At 42.3% G+C, this 16,212-nt stretch overlaps 2 protein-coding genes across 2 annotated transcripts in view; both read left to right on the top strand.

Moving 5' to 3' along the window:
* Window positions 1-6,541, top strand: part of LOC106561820 (integrin alpha-1) — a 68,189-nt gene extending 61,648 nt beyond the window's left edge. Inside the window, exons 23-30 of the mRNA XM_014126079.2 lie at window positions 99-188; window positions 310-418; window positions 2,050-2,163; window positions 2,386-2,490; window positions 2,596-2,700; window positions 2,792-2,887; window positions 2,974-3,087; window positions 3,276-6,541. Of these exons, the coding sequence (XP_013981554.1) occupies window positions 99-188; window positions 310-418; window positions 2,050-2,163; window positions 2,386-2,490; window positions 2,596-2,700; window positions 2,792-2,887; window positions 2,974-3,087; window positions 3,276-3,335 (793 nt within the window). The 3' untranslated portion in view covers window positions 3,336-6,541. The remainder of the gene's footprint in view (window positions 1-98; window positions 189-309; window positions 419-2,049; window positions 2,164-2,385; window positions 2,491-2,595; window positions 2,701-2,791; window positions 2,888-2,973; window positions 3,088-3,275) is intronic.
* An 8,145-nt stretch (window positions 6,542-14,686) lies between these two features.
* LOC106561807 (integrin alpha-2) overlaps window positions 14,687-16,212 on the top strand; it is a 41,021-nt gene continuing 39,495 nt past the window's right edge. Inside the window, exon 1 of the mRNA XM_014126056.2 lies at window positions 14,687-14,995. Coding sequence (XP_013981531.1) covers window positions 14,947-14,995 — 49 coding nt within the window. The 5' untranslated portion in view covers window positions 14,687-14,946. The remainder of the gene's footprint in view (window positions 14,996-16,212) is intronic.

The following is a 16,212-nucleotide window of genomic DNA, read 5'->3' as shown; positions in this document are numbered from 1 at the left end:
TGGTGTCACACTAAATCTAAACAACAAAAAATAAATGAGCGATCAAAGAGGTATCGAAATGTCAAAATTCTAATGCATTGGCTTTCCCCTTACTACAGTGACAGTGATGAAATGAACGCCACCCTGTTTGATAACTCTGTGAAAATCTCCATCCCTGTGAAGTACGAGGCTGGACTTAGATTCACAGCGTGAGTACAGACAGCGCCTGCAACACATACAGCACATTCTTATTTCCACAGATAAAAAAATGAAAGTTCGACCATTTTCCAAATCTTTCCAAATCTCCTTTCTCATTCCTCCATCTCTCAGCGACAGGCACATGAAGGAGGACCACATCATAGTGAAAGAGGGAGAGCAGCACCCCAGCGTCTTCAACGCCACCAGTGTGATAGGAGAAGAGGTCAAGATCAGCTACACGGTAAGACATGCAGCACCAGTCAAAAGTTTGGACACACCTACGCATTCCAAAGTGTTTCTTTATCTTTAATATGCCAAGGATGTGCAAAATTGTCATCAAGGCAAAGGGTGGCTACTTTGAAGAATCTCACATCTCAAATATATTTTGGATCGTTTAACACTTTTTTGGTTACTACATGATTCCATGTGTGTTATTTCATAGTTTTGATGTCTTCAATATTATTCTACAATGTAGGAAATAGTAAAAATAAAGAAAATCCCTTGAATGCGTAGGTGTGTCCAAACCTTTGACTGGTACTGTACATACATACTGTATCATCCCAATCATACTCTAGTGAGACCTGGTTAGTCAGAGTCTGCTGAGAGACTAAGACCTGTTTAGATATGGGCAAGTGGTGTGCCAAAAAGTAAGATCTCTTACAAATATGTACCATGGTACTACTATTTACCTTGGTATTACATCTATTTATCACTTATTACCATGGTACTGCATCATATGTACCACGGTATAGATCTGAATCATGGAAATGTACCATGATTTTAGTTTTTACGTGTGATGGTACTGCCATGCACCTAAATAACACCATGGTATTGCCTCATTTTTACCATGGTATAGATGTGGATGATGGAAATGCCATGTTTCATACTATAGTGAGACCTGGTTAGCCGGAGCGCCCTGAGTCTAGTGAGAGACTAAGACCAGGTTAGTTGGAGCGCCCTGAGTCTAGTGAGAGACTAAGACCAGGTTAGTCGGAGCGCCCTGAGTCTGGTGAGAGACTAAGACCAGGTTAGTCGGAGCGCCCTGAGTTTAGCGAGAGACTAAGACCTGGTTAGATATGGCAAAGTGGTGTGCCCAAAAGTAAGACACGTATTCTGAGTTGCCTCAGCTTTTGAAGAAACTAAAATGGGATTCAATTGTGACTGAAAGACCTGTGACTTTACAGATTCTCTCTGACTAGGGTTTAATATTTTTCCAGAGAATTTAGCAATTTTCTTTCCCGAGAAAATTGCATGAAATTACTGGGCATCCCGGTATTCCTGTTCAAACCAGAAGTGCTAATTAAAAGCATAGCCTATAATCCCAGTGGAAAAAAATCTAACATGATTATACCACCATAAATGGAGAAATATACACGTGAATATAACATTTTCTTTTTGTACTTGTTGCAATTGAATCAACTCAAAGTTCTCTCAAAGTCACCACACTACTTTGTTGAGGAAGTTTAGTTATAGGCTACGTAGGTTATGGCCATCTTTTTTTGAGCGCCGATCTGTATAGCCTTTAGGCCTACTTCCTGTTTGCATGGCGTGGTCGCATGCAGCGTTTTGAATCCATGCCGACTTTGTGCAAGTAAATAGGCAACAGCACACACACACACACTCACAACCACACACTTGAGTGTTGACGATTGATCATGCAGATATCAGAGCAGAGAAGGCAGCAGAGAAGACAGATTTACACGTTACTTATCATTTAACAGCTCCATTTCACGTCACGCTGCTCATAGAAATCATTCATTATAATTGACCAGTTTCCTCAACATTATTTATCCCCTGGAACGAGAATGAGTTTGGGTGGGGAAATCTCGGTGAACCCGGCTCCCGCTATTAAACCGTATCTCTAATCTCCAGATTAATAGGGATGTGGATATGGCGACTCCTCCTCTGAAGCTAAGGGTGAAGTACCCGTACCTCTCACCCAGAGAGAACATCCTGCTTTACCTGACTCACGTCACCTCCTCACAGGTAAGGCCTCTCTCTCTCTCTCTCTCTCCATGTGGTACATGTGCTGTAGCATAGAGGTAGACTTTCTATCTGTACTCTGCACAGGGTTCTCTGCCGGTCAACAGATAATCCCGCTGTGAAGTCAACCAGACTGCAGGATTTTAGCGGTGTGGATCAACTCGATCCAATGTGATGGATTGACTGATGATTGATTTGTTGATGGATCGTGCCTGTCTCCCACAGGATGTGAGATGCCATCCCGGCCATCTGATTAACCCTTTGAAGATCAACCACAACAATGTCCACACTCTCAACCTTAAAAAAGAGACCCTCAGCGACTTCCTGGTGGTGAGTCAACAATGTGTGTGTGTGTGTGTGTGTGTGTGTGTGTGTGTGTGTGTGTGTGTGTGTGTGTGTGTGTGTGTCTCACAGTGTGTATCCTCTTCTTTGCAGGGCTGTAAGGACCACCCATGTAAGTTATTTGACTGCTCCATCCCTCACGTCAACAACAGCCAGGTCAATGTTACCTTCAGGGTGTGGAAGCCCACCTTTATCAAAGTGAGTATAGTGGAGTGATCGATAGATTGAATGATTGTGTTTTTTTGACTGATTCTGATTCACTCATCTGATTCAATTCTTTGCTGAGCAGGCAGAGTTCACCAGTCTTCATATGACAGTTCATGCCACCCTGGAGAACCAGAACACTGATCTCTTCATGTTGAGTACCGCTAATAACGCCAGGGATGTGAGTGCAATGATCTATACATTTTCATGTGATTGTTGTCCTTTGTTGGTTTTCTGGGCCATGTAACACTCTCGTTTCTATCTCAGGTGAAGATCCAGGTGTCTAAAGAGGCTTTGGGAGGTATACCGCTGTGGATCATTATAGTCAGTATCTTAATAGGACTTCTCATTCTGGCGCTGGTCATCTTCGCCCTATGGAAGGTATGTGGGTGTTCACGACCTTCTGTCTGCTTGTGTCAGTCGGGAAGAGATAACGTAGCACAGGCTTGCATTATAGAGTGGTTCAACATGTGTGGCCTTGTGTGCAATACACTTTCAAATCCATTCATCTTAAAATCAAACTTCAGACTTGAATTGAATTGTGTTTTCTTCTTTGCTCTGTTTTCCAGGCTGGATTTTTCAAAAGAAAATCCATGGAGGACATGGAGAAGGAGGACATGAAGAATTAACCCTTCCACCACCCTGTAGGTCTGTCTGTGCCCCACTGTCTTTAGGTCTGTTTTCAGGTCAGTCAGAGGAGATACCGTAGGAAATACCACAACAACCCATTCACCTGAATGCCATCAGGTCAGAGGAAAAGCCAGAGTTTATTTATGGCTTTGCACCAACGCATTCGCCTGAAAGTGATGTGGCCTATCTTTATGAACAACATGGTCTACCAGTCTTAATAACAACTTGGTCCGGTTCAGTGGAAAGAGAAGCCGTGGGAAACATTGAACTTGTACACTGTGGTCTTCCGCCTCTCCAACTTGGGCACCAAGACCTGGACCTTAAGGACCTAAGCTAGAAGAGACATCAGAAGACCTAGATGTATGGCATCCTGACTCAGAACTGATCATATGATGCCACAACCTCATCAGCTTTATACAACAGAACAAAACATTCTCAGGTTTACTTATAACATCCCAACGTCACTAAAAACACCTCAGACTATGGCATTAAACCAAAGTTGCCCAAGTCCGTGTGAACTCTGGTGGGTTTGCACAGACAATCTGCGATGGGTTCGAATCCTGTGTCCTAGTTGTTTGATACTTTTAACGAAACACTATCAATCTATGGTATATACTTAAAACGTGTTATTGATTCTATTTTGGCACATTCCTCATCTTCTAAACAGAATGTTTGCTTTTGACACACTGACATTTTCAAAATGTTCTAGTCTTACAAGCTCGATCTGTAAGTTAGATTTTTTTGTATGTTGAACAAAAATGTTCCTCCGAGTAATAAAGAGGTGTATGCGAGTGTACCCACCAAAATAATGTATTCTGTATAAAAGAAGAGGAGGAATAGATGCTATTGAGATAAATACTTTTATTCATCTTGTCATGACATGGGGGTAGAGAATTTACAGATTGCACCTTTACAGTATTAGGAAAACATTTGATTGTGCTGTTAATGTAAGTAAATGTAAAGCTTGTATATAAAGTTGTTTGCAATAATTCCTAGAATTTAAGATAAAATGGACATAAATCCAGCATGTATCAACAAGGCCCTACACTCTTAGAAAAAAGGGTACCAAAAGGGTTCTTTGCAGAGGGATAGGGTTTTTACCAAGAACCATTTTTGATCAGAAGAACCCTTTTTCAGAAGACAAGAGTTATTTGTAAGGCAAAGGGTTCTACCTAGAACCTTTCACATGCTAAGAACCGTTTTTGGAAGAAAGGCAAGAATGGTTGTACATAGAGCCATATATAATATTTCCCAGCATGCAGGGAGATTTTCATATATTTTTTTTTGACTGTAATATCCCTGTTTTTGCATGTACATTGATTGGCTAATACATTTTATGCTACACAAAGATAAATAACATACCGTTTTTTAAACTAATCCAATCTGTTAGTTTTATGGCACCCGTTACTTAGATGGTTGTTCCAGTTTAGATGATTGAGGTAGTCTCAGTATTCAGTTTTCCCTACCCTGGCAGTCATTCTGAATGCAGGTTGGGGCTGATTAATAATTCCACTTGTTGGCTATCCTAACTCTGGCTGGATTCCAATAGGAATTGCACAACACTTTGCAAGCCAGCATAATGTGACTTGCAGGCCTGATGTGGCATGTAAACCAGGAGATTCCTAACACCACTGTGTTCTGGTATAACTAGGCCCTTAAAGAAAGGCCTTATGATATATGTAATATATTGTCATAAATAATTAAAGGTTGAAGGCTAATAAGGCTGGTGGAACCATTCAAAAAGGGTACTAGGAAGAACCCTCCAAAGATCAAAGGATTCTTGGTAGAACCATTCATAGACGGTTCTAGGAAGAACCATCAGATGATAAAATGGTTCTTGGTAGAACCATATACAGGGGGTTCTTTGCACCAAAAGGGGTTCCCCTATGGGGACAAAGTGAAGAACCTGTATGGTTCTACTTAGCACCTTTTTTTGTAAGAGTGTATATGTCAGTAATGGAGAGAAAATAGCTAATTTGCTTCAACGTTTCTCAGGTGATACGTACTGTATGATAGTATGGTGATAGTATAATGAGTATGTTCGGCCTTAATAATATGGAGTATATGGAGCTTTGACGTCATCTGAATTAGATAAAACAAACAAACGTAGTATTTTAAAATAAAAATATTGGTCTTATATTTTGATCAAAATCGAAATGTCCAACAAATGTGTATTGGAACTAGATTCATTATGCATCCAATCCGCTAAGATTTTTGTTTTTTGACTCCTCTTTCTTTCTTTTCTGTCTTCTCTTTTTTGGGAGATTGATTCGTGAGGTAGCCTACAGTCACGTACAGTAATCCAGAAAGCCTCTCAGTGGAGTGTAACTTGATTCCTGATGTCTTAACTTGACAGTAGCACCGAACAAAAAGACGGTTGTCATGAAGACGGTCAGAATCTGGAAACTAGGTGATTGACGGTCACATACTGGGGGTGAATTGACAGTCTATGATGGACCGGTAGAGGTTTGAAATCACCCTCACCATGTGACACTCATGAATGTGAGTTGCATTTCCCCCCCTCTTTTGATATTTATGCACCTTGGCTTATTCTCCTGAATCGATCTGCATTTTGTTTCCATATTTTGCATACGTTGTATATAAGAGACACTCATCACTTTTGAAAGCACATGTAATAAAATAAAAACAAATGTCTGTAAAATGTGTAAGATAATGTTAAACACAGCGATCCTCCATCCTGTCCCCTTCTGGAGAACTTATTTGTCACAGCTCGGCAGTGATAAGAGTCAGCTGATGAAGGTGTTGAAGATTTGATTGCGGATGAGTTGAATCAGTACCCGTACTCTGAACCCAGAACCAAATGTGTGTTTGCTGACCAGCTTCTCGATTTGACATTGAATAACTTTCATGTCAACAGTCTGTCTCAAGAGATTGTTGTATCAGGTGTGATGGCGCTGAGGTTGGACAACTACCTGCGTTACTTTGACTCTCCAGGAGCAGGATTGAGGATCACTGATCTATCGTCTCAGTCCACTTTGACTGAGGGATGGAGGGGAGGGGGCTGAGACTGCATCTGACTGATATGGTCCTGTCATACACACTGCTGTGAAATGTCCACTTAATGCACTGGTTTGTTATACTGTATGTACTATCATTAGCACAGATTTGAAAGCATTTAGAAAGCATTGCACATGTTGTCAAGGATCTTATGCAACAACAACAAAAATAAAACCTTGTTTTTTAATGTTGGACATCAATGACCTAAATCATGCCATAAGACTGAATTAGTATAATTGTAGGCTGTAGCGGGTGAGTTAGTTGTATGCGTGCATACATGCCGCGTTCGTGTGTATGTTTGCGTGAGTTATTGTTGTGTGCTAAAACGCCAACGTTCTCTCTCTGAAGGGCAGGCAGCAAACCAGCTATTTTGTTGCAGACAGGTTGCTCATGCGTTTGGGATTACTGTACACATCAGTTAATCCTTTCAGCTGGATCTTGTTCACAGTCAGTGGGCAGTCTGGGCAATGCAGGCATACTGACCCCATTACCCACACAGGATGGGCTTCATGGTTTCAGATTGAAAGAAAAGAGGCAAGGCAGCTTCCATTATGATTATGCTTGTGTGTTCTAGGTGTTTGTGTCTTATAAAGAACAATAACTAAAGACAGACAGACAGACAGACTTTGTGTTTTCATCCTCCAGGAATTCATGACAATATTATTGTGAAACCTGCCACTTTACTGTAAATGCAGAAAGCTGTTGTTCTGTTAAATTGATCTCAGTCTCGGGTCAGGTGGGCTATACTCGGCCTTGTCTTAGGACGGTAAGTTGGTGGTTGGAGACATCCCTCTAGTGGTGTAGGGGCTGTGCTTTGGCAAAGTGGGTGGGGTTATATCCTGCCTGTTTGGCCCTGTCCGGGGGTATCATCGGATGGGGCCACAGTGTCTTCTGATCCCTCCTGTCTCAGCCTCCAGTATTTATGCTGCAGTAGTTTATGTGCCGGGGGGCTAGGGTCAGTCTGTTACATCTGGAGTATTTCTCTTGTCTTATCCGGTGTCCTGTGTGAATTTAAATATGCTCTCTCTAATTCTCTCTTTCTCTCTTTCTGTCTTTCTCTCGGAGGACCTGAGCCCTAGGACCATGCCTCAGGACTACCTGGTATGATGACTCCTTGCTGTCCCCAGTCCACCTGGCCGTGCTGCTGCTCCAGTTTCAACTGTTCTGCCTGCGGCTATGGAACCCTGACCTGTTCACCGGACGTGCTTGTTGCACCCTCGACAACTACTATGATTATTATTATTTGACCATGCTGGTCATTTATGAACATTTTAACATCTTGACCATGTTCTGTTATAATATCCACCCTGCACAGCCAGAAGAGGACTGGCCACCCCTCATAGCCTGGTTCCTCTCTAGGTTTCTTCCTAGGTTTTTGGCCTTTCTAGGGAGTATTTCCTAGGGAGTTTTTCCTAGCCACCGTGCTTCTTTCACATGCATTGCTTGCTGTTTGGGGTTTTAGGCTGGGTTTCTGTACAGCACTTTGAGATATCAGCTGATGTACGAAGGGCTATATAAATACATTTGATTTGATTTGATATAACAGCACATGGGTATTATTTGGGGATCTGTGGTGTGAGACAGAGAGAGAGAGAGCGACATCTACATTAATGAATTGTCAAAAACATTAGAAGAATCGGCAGCACCTGGTATCACCCTACACAACACTGAAATCAAGTGTCTGCTGTACGCAGATGACCTGGTGCTGCTGTCTCCCACTAAAGAGGGTCTGCTGTAGACAGATGACCTGGTGCTGCTGTCTCCCACTAAAGAGGGTCTGCTGTAGACAGATGACCTGGTGCTGCTGTCTCCTACTAAAGAGGGTCTGCTGTAGACAGATGACCTGGTGCTGCTGTCTCCCACTAAAGAGGGGTTACAGCAGCACCTAGATCGTCTTCACAGGTTCTGTCAGACCTGGGCTCTGACGTTAACCTAAAAAAAACAAATATAATGATATTCCAAAAAAGGTCCGGAAATCAGGATGACAAGTATAAATTCTATTTGGACACAGTTCTATTAGAACACACCAAAAACACATATATAGGACTAAATATCAGCAACACAGGTAGCTTTCACATGGCTGTGAATGAGCTGAGAGACAAAGCAAGAAGAGCATTCTATGCCATTAAAAGGAACATCAAAATTGAAATTCCAATTAGAATCTGGCTCAAAATGTTCCAATCAGTTATAGAACCAATTGCTCTATATGTCAGCGAAGTATTGGGCCCAATCTCTAACAATGAATTTACCAAATGGGACAAACATCCAATCGAAATACTGCATGCAGTGTTTTGCAAGACTGTATTGCAAGTGCAAAGAAAAACTCAAAATAATGCATGTAGAGCAGAATCGGGCCAATACCCCCTCCTCATTCAAATAGAAAAAAGGGCCATCACATTACAACCATCTAAAAACAAGTGACCCCAAAACATTCCATCACACAGCTCTACAATGTCAAGAGATGAAACAAGAGAAGGGTCCCCTCAGCCAGCTGGTTCTGAGGCTCAGTTCACTATCCCAAACCAACCCCATAGAGCCTCAGGACAGCACTCAGAAAATCTGGCCCAACCAAATCATCACAAAACAAAAATAAAAATATATCACCTATTGGAAAGACCACAAAAAATTAAAGTAAACTTCAATGCTATTTGGCTCTAAACAGACAGTACATGGTGGCAGACTATCTGACCACTGTGACTGATAGAAAACGGAGGAAAACACTGACTAGGTACAGACTCAGTGAGCACAGTCTGGCTATAGAGACCGGTCGTCACAGACAAACCTGGCTGCCCAGAGAGGACAGGCTGTGCACACTCTGCTCCAGGGGAGAGGTAGAGACAGAACTGCATTTACTATTACACTGTGACAAATACTCAGACCTAAGAGAATATTTCTTTCCCAAAATTATAATTCAATACAAAGAATTTGAAGCTATAGAAGATGAAGAAAAAATCTAATATTTATTGGGTGAAAAGCAAAAGGTGCAGTTTTGGCAGCCAAATATGTGTCTTCCTGTCACAACCTATGGGACAGCCAGTGAAAAGTGCAATGTAATGTTGATAATATTTCCCATCTTGTTTTGTTTTGTCTTTCATACCATGTCATGTGTCTTCTCAGTCATGTTGACACTGGTCTACTACCATTGCTTTAATGTATTGTTGTTCTGATTAATATTGTTGTTGTTGTTAATGGTAATCCCATGTCCACTACTACTATTATTATTGCTGTTGGTCCCACCAATTTTTTTTCTATATGTATACTTTGACAATGTAAGTAATAATGAACTTTCCATGTCAATAAAGTCAATTGAATTGAATTGAGAGAGCGAGAGAGAGAGAGAGAGAGCGAGAGAGAGAGAGAGAGAGAAAAGAGAGAGATAGAACCCTGACTACCCCTCTGCCTCTGGGCTCCCGTAGTACTGTTTACTACGTCTCTCATCCTCTTTTGATGTGAAGTGGGAAGACCAACAGTTTGTTCAATGAATAATATCTTAAACCCATTGTAAACAACACCCGTATTATCTCAGAAGGGTAGCTCCGAGGGTACGGTATCAGTCACTGTCCTAAGATCAAACGTATGGGTCAGAATGTTACTGTAGTACGGCTGGTATTGTCTCATGGTACAGTGGGGCAAAAAAGTATTTAGTCAGCCACCAATTGTGCAAGTTCTCCCACTTAAAAAGATGAGAGAAGCCTGTAATTTTCATCATAGGTACACTGCAACTATGACAGACAAAATGAGAAAAAAAATCCAGAAAATCACATTGTAGGATTTTTTAAAGAATTTATTTGCAAATTATGGTGGAAAATAAGTATTTGGTCAATAACAAAAGTTTATCTCAATACTTTGTTATATACCCTTTGTTGGCAATGACACAGGTCAAACGTTTTCTGTAAGTCTTCACAAGGTTTTCACACACTGTTGCTGGTATTTTGGCCCATTCCTCCATGCAGATATCCTCTAGAGCAGTGATGTTTTGGGGCTGTCGCTGGGCAACACGGACTTTCAACTCCCTCCAAAGATTTTCTATGGGGATGAGATCTGGAGACTGGCTAGGCCACTCCAGGACCTTGAAATGCTTCTTACGAAGCCACTCCTTCGTTGCCCGGGCGGTGTGTTTGGGATCATTGTCATGCTGAAAGACCCAGCCACGTTTCATCTTCAATGCCCTTGCTGATGGAAGGAGGTTTTCACTCAAAATCTCACGATACATGGCCCCATTCATTCTTTCCTTTACACGGATCAGTCGTCCTGGGCCCTTTGCAGAAAAACAGCCCCAAAGCATGATGTTTCCACCCCCATGCTTCACAGTAGGTATGGTGTTCTTTGGATGCAACTCAGCATTCTTTGTCCTCCAAACACGACGAGTTGAGTTTTTACCAACAAATTCTATTTTGGTTTCATCTGACCATATGACATTCTCCCAATCCTCTTCTGGATCATCCAAATGCTCTCTAGCAAACTTCAGACGGGCCTGGACATGTACTGGCTTAAGCAGGGGGACACGTCTGGCACTGCAGGATTGGAGTCCCTGGCGGCGTAGTGTGTTACTGATGGTAGGCTTTGTTACTTTGGTCCCAGCTCTCTGCAGGTCATTCACTAGGTCCCCCCGTGTGGTTCTGGGATTTTTGCTCACCGTTCTTGTGATCATTTTGACCCCCCGGGTGAGATCTTGCATGGAGCCCCAGATCGAGGGAGATTATCAGTGGTCTTGTATGTCTTCCATTTCCTAATAATTGCTCCCACAGTTGATTTCTTCAAACCAACCTGCTTACCTATTGCAGATTCAGTCTTCCCAGCCTGGTGCAGGTCTACAATTTTGTTTCTGGTGTCCTTTGACAGCTCTTTGGTCTTGGCCATAGTGGAGTTTGGAGTGTGACTGTTTGAGGTGTGGACAGGTGTCTTTTATACTGATAACAAGTTCAAACAGGTGCCATTAATACAGGTAACGAGTGGAGGACAGAGGAGCCTCTTAAAGAAAAAGTTACAGGTCTGTGAGAGCCAGAAATCTTGCTTGTTTGTGGGTGACCAAATACTTATTTTCCACCATAATTTGCAAATAAATTCATAAAAAATCCTACAATGTGATCTTCTGGATTTTTCTTTCTCATTTTGTCTGTCATAGTTGACGTGTACCTATGATGAAAATTACAGGCCTCTCTCATCTTTTTAAGTGGGAGAACTTGCACAATTGGTGGCTGACTAAATACTTTTTTGCCCCACTGTATGTCAGTTGCTGTAGAGGATTGTAACGAACACTCCCTGATACTCAGGTCCAAACAGGTTTGGAGAAACGTGTTCAGATTTACTACCTGACTGAATAGTTGGAGACTTTTTGAGAGCTTGAGGAAGTGGTGTATAATCTTTCAGGGAGGTAACTATGAAGGACGGGGGTCAGGGGCGGGGTGGGCTTGAGTAGCAAATAGTCCAAGAGACCCCTGTCAAACTTCTGTACCGTATTATCTGGAAACATATAGACTGCAGACATAGTGTAAATCCTAAATCAGACTACTGCATCATGATGATGACTCATTGGTGAATGTCCATATCTGTATTGAAATACAAAAATCGGTGTATCACTAAGCGCTTGAATTGTAGCATGTACTGCATTACTACGTTTTATTGTCATGTGCACAAGTACAGTGAAATGCCTTTCATGCAAACTCTTTCCCAACAATGCAGTAATCAATATTAGTAGTACTATGTAGTAGTACCCCCACCAGAAATAAAATAAGAAGAACATGAGAAAGTAAGTAAGCTACATACCGGGGATATACCGGGTCAGTTCCAGGGTCAGTGTCAATACCATGTTTAAGTTGTGCAGGGATACTGGAGTGGTAGGGGTAGATATGTATAGTGGTAAGGTGACTAGACATCAGGACAAATGATCAACAGAGTAGCAACAGTGTACATGATTGTGTGTGGAGTCAGTATGAATGTTATATGTATGAGCAAATTAAGTGTGTGTGTGTGTGCACGTGTGAGCAAAGGAGTGTGTAACGGCTGTCGTAGAGAGGGGACCAAAGCGCAGCGTGTTGATTGCTCATGATGAATATTTATTTTAACTCAGAACACTAAAGAAAAATTAACAAAGCGAAAACAAACGTGCACAGTTCTGTCAGTTACATAAACTAAACAGAAGACAACTACCCACAAACACAGGTGGGAAGAAAAAAAAAAACTACTTAAGTATGATCTCCAATTAGAGACAACGAGGACCAGCTGCCTCTAATTGGAGATCATCCCAAAAAACAACAACATAGAAATAGAAAACTAGAACCCAAACATAGAACTACAAAATATAGAAAAACACAAAACACCCCCTGTCACGCCTTGACCTACTCTACCATAGAAAATAACATCTTACTATGGTCAGGACGTGGCAGAGTGTGTACCGCTTGCCGTCCAGAAGCAGAGAGAACAGTCTACTGCTTAGGTGGCTGGAGTCTTGAACAATTCTCTGGGCCATTCTAACACACCGCCTGATATAGAGGTCATGGATGGGATGGTGCTCGGCCCCACCATGGTGCTGTCCACACCACCCTCTGTAGCACCATGCGATTGAGGGCGGTGCAGTTGCCATACCAAGCAGTGATGCAGCCTGTCAAGATGCTCTCAATGTTGCAGCTGTTAAACTTTTTGAGGATTTGAGGGCCTATGCCAAATATTTTCATCCTTCGGAGAGGGAAGAGGCGCTGTTGTGCCTTCTTCGCAACTATTTGTGAGTGTGTGGACCATTTTAAGTCCTTAGTGATTTGGACACAGAGGAACTTGAAGCTCGCGACCCGCTCCACTGCAGCCTAATCGATGCAGATTTTGGTATTTTATTCGGATCCCCATTAGCTGTTGCAAAGCAGCAGCTACTCTTCCTGGAGTCCACACAACATGAAACATGACATAATACAGAACATTAGTAGACAAGGACAGAACTACATCAACAAAACATTTTTTTAAAGGCACACATGTCAATACATACACACAAACTATCTAGGTCAAATAGGGGAGAGGTGTTGTGCCGTGAGGTGTTGCTTTATCTGTTTTTTTAAACAAGGTTTGCTGTTCGTTTGAGCAATATGAGATGGAACGGAGTTCCATGCAATAATGGCTCTATATAATACTCTACGCGTTCTTGAATTCGTTCTGGACCTGGGGAACTGTGAAAAGACCCCTGGTGGCATGTCTGGTGGGGTAAGTGTGTGTGTCAGAGCTGTGTGTAAGTTGACTATGCAAACAATGGGTTTTTCAACACATTAATGTTCCTTATAAAAAGAAGAAGTGATGCAATCAGTCTCTCCTCAACTCTTAACCAAGAGAGACTGGCATGCATAGTATTTATATCAGTCCTCTGACTACAATGAAGAGCAAGACGTGCCGCTCTGTCCTGGGCCAGCTGCAGCTTAACTAGGTCTTTCCTTGCAGAACTCGACCACACGACTGGACAATAATCAAGATAAGACAAAACTAGAGCCTGCATTACTTGCTTTTTGGAGACAGACCTCTCCCCATCTTTACAACTATTGAATCTATATGTTTCGGCCATGACAATTTACAATTTAAGGTAATGCCAAGTAATTTAGTCTCGTCAACTTGTTCAACAGCCACACCATTCATTACCAGATTCAGCTGAGATCTAGAACTTAGGGAATGGATGGGGGCGTGCTCGCCCCCCTGTTTCCTGTAGTCCACGATCAACTCCTTGGTCTTACTGACATTGAGGGATAGGTTGTTGTCCTACGTCAGCCTACGTACAGTATACAGCAGATAGTTATCTTGAATGGATGATCTTATAAGGAGTCTAAAGCAGATAAAGCACTTCCTGCCTGTATAGAATGGTTCCAGAGAACTTCACACACAGTCATACCACACATACCTCACCACATCCCACAGTGTGACTGTTGTAGGTGCAGTGTTATATTCTGAAGTCATCACGTGAGATGTGTCTTTGCTAGTAAACTTCAACTTTATTTTCTTAAAGACACAACCACAGTCTACAAAATTAGAAAGGGGTTTTGTGAAAGAAAATCCAATGTTGCTCCATTGTATCCAAAGTTTACAAAATGTAACAAAAAATGTTGCCTAGGGCCCCCAAAAGGCTAGGGCCGGCCCGAATTCATAGGTGCCTTTTCACTCATACAAGTTATATTAAAATGGGCTTGTTTATGTTGGTGTCATTCTCTCCACATAAAAGCGTAGTCCTGTATTTGTATGCTACTCCTTGAAATGTCAGTACCCTTCGTTGTCTCTGCCGTCTCAAGCCGTTACTAGTTCCCACAGCCACAAAGTCATAACTATGGCTAAACCCCACCTATTTCCAAAATGTATCTTCTAAAAAATCTGATGTTAAACCTAACCTTAACCACACTGCTAACCTTGTGCCTAACCACAACCTTATATTAAGACCAAAACTTTTTTTTTTCATACATTTTTATGATATCCATTTTTACTTTGTGGCTTTGATAACTAGTGACAACTGACCCGTGCGCCCCGTTCTGAACTTCAACAACAGTGAGAGAGGTCTGCTGAAGTTAAAACTGCACGGGGACCGAAGAGGCGCCCGCTTTCATCACCTAGTTTTTTCTCATTCTTGGAACGATGGAGTTTAATCCAAAGAGGACAGTTTTGACGTTGCTTTTGATCCAGTGTAAGTACTTTTGCACTTCTATGGATTTAGATTAAGATTAGAAAACGTTATTTTGCTAAACGTGTCAAGTGCCAGAGATATTCCAGTGCAATACAGGCTACTGATGCAATTGTATCAACGCTATGATTACGCTAGTTGGCTCTCTATGGAAAGTATACAAATGTTTCTAATGGCTCCCCTGAGATACCTGGCCACAAGATAACGTTGCTTCAATCTCTAAGTGACATTCCTTTGAAAACATGTCAGTACAGATGAGGCTGGAGGGGCACCAAATGATTTAAGATATTATGGATATCAGGAATAGAAGACTGCGTTTGGAGTATTGGAGTATTGTTATTTTAGGACTAGTTATCCGCTAGATTTAGGAAGAGAGTGTTTTCTGCAGTTGAACGTCAAGTGTTGGGAAAGCAGCACTATTGCAGGTTAGATCGGGCTCTATTGCATTTCCATGTGTTCTCAGGTGAGAGCTGGTTTGGCAACCCGGTGAGATATTCTGTTGCCTGAAGCAATGAAAATTATTGTCAGTCAGGCATGCTCATACACTACATAACCAAGAGTGTGTGGACATCTGCTCGTCGAACATGTCGTTCCAAAATCATGTGTTAATATGGAGTTGGTCCACCCTTTTGCCGCTATAACAGCCTCCACTCTTCTGGGAAGGCTTTCCACTAGATGTTGGAACATTGCTGCGGCGACTTGCTTCCATTCAGCCACCAGCATTAATGAGGTTGGGCACTGATGTTGGATGCTTAGGCCAGGCGCGCAGTTAGCGTTCCAATTCATCCCAAAGGTGTTCGATGGGGTCGAGGTCAGGACTCTGTGCAGACCAGTCAAGTTCTTCTACACCGATCTCGACAAACCATTTCTGTATGGACCTCGCTTTGTGCCTGAGGCCACTGTCATGCTGAAACAGGAAAGGGCCTTTCCCAAACTGTTGCTACAGAACTAAGGGGCCTCACTGGAACTAAGGGGCCTAGCCCGAACCATGAAAACCAGCCCCAGACCATTATTCATCCTCCACCAATTTTTACAGTTGGTACTATGCATTGGGGCAGGTAGCGTTCTCCTGGCATCCGCCAAACCCAGATTCTTCCGTCGGACTGCCAGATTATGAAGCGGGATTCATCACGCCAGAGAAAGCGTTTCCACTGCTCCAGAGTCCAATGGCGGTTGAGCTTTACACCACTCGGCGGTCCCATTCTGTGAGCTTGTGTGGC

Source organism: Salmo salar, chromosome ssa01 (assembly GCF_905237065.1).
Source record: "Salmo salar chromosome ssa01, Ssal_v3.1, whole genome shotgun sequence".
Taxonomy (NCBI): Eukaryota; Metazoa; Chordata; class Actinopteri; order Salmoniformes; family Salmonidae; genus Salmo; species Salmo salar.
This window is presented reverse-complemented; position numbering and strand designations above follow the sequence as displayed.